Source organism: Branchiostoma belcheri, unplaced genomic scaffold (assembly GCF_001625305.1).
Source record: "Branchiostoma belcheri isolate BF01 breed outbred unplaced genomic scaffold, Haploidv18h27 scaffold56, whole genome shotgun sequence".
NCBI lineage: Eukaryota > Metazoa > Chordata > Leptocardii > Amphioxiformes > Branchiostomatidae > Branchiostoma > Branchiostoma belcheri.
Window position 1 is genome coordinate 2,017,644 of NW_017804198.1, and position 271 is coordinate 2,017,914.

At 51.3% G+C, this 271-nt stretch overlaps 1 protein-coding gene across 1 annotated transcript in view; it reads left to right on the forward strand.

The window, feature by feature from the left end:
- LOC109481518 (IgGFc-binding protein-like) overlaps nucleotides 1-271 on the forward strand; it is a 10,394-nt gene that overhangs the window by 9,925 nt on the left and 198 nt on the right. Inside the window, exon 15 of the mRNA XM_019784093.1 lies at nucleotides 19-192. Coding sequence (XP_019639652.1) covers nucleotides 19-192 — 174 coding nt within the window. The remainder of the gene's footprint in view (nucleotides 1-18; nucleotides 193-271) is intronic.

The following is a 271-nucleotide window of genomic DNA, read 5'->3' on the forward strand; positions in this document are numbered from 1 at the left end:
CGGACATCCATGTGCTAGTGGACGGGTCCAAGAGCGTGCAGCAGCGTAACTTCCCGTCAGTACGGCAGTTCATCCTGAAGCTTGCGGCGGGGTTCGAGATCGGACCCAGCAAGGCCAGGATCGGCGTGTACCAGTTCGCTAAGGACATACAGACGGAGTTCAAGATGAACCAGTACAACAGCAGAGCGGTGCGTATGTTTTTGACGTCATTTAGTCGTAGAAAATAAGCAGATTTGAGTAAAAGAGCGAGACTGTTCATTGCAACAGATAC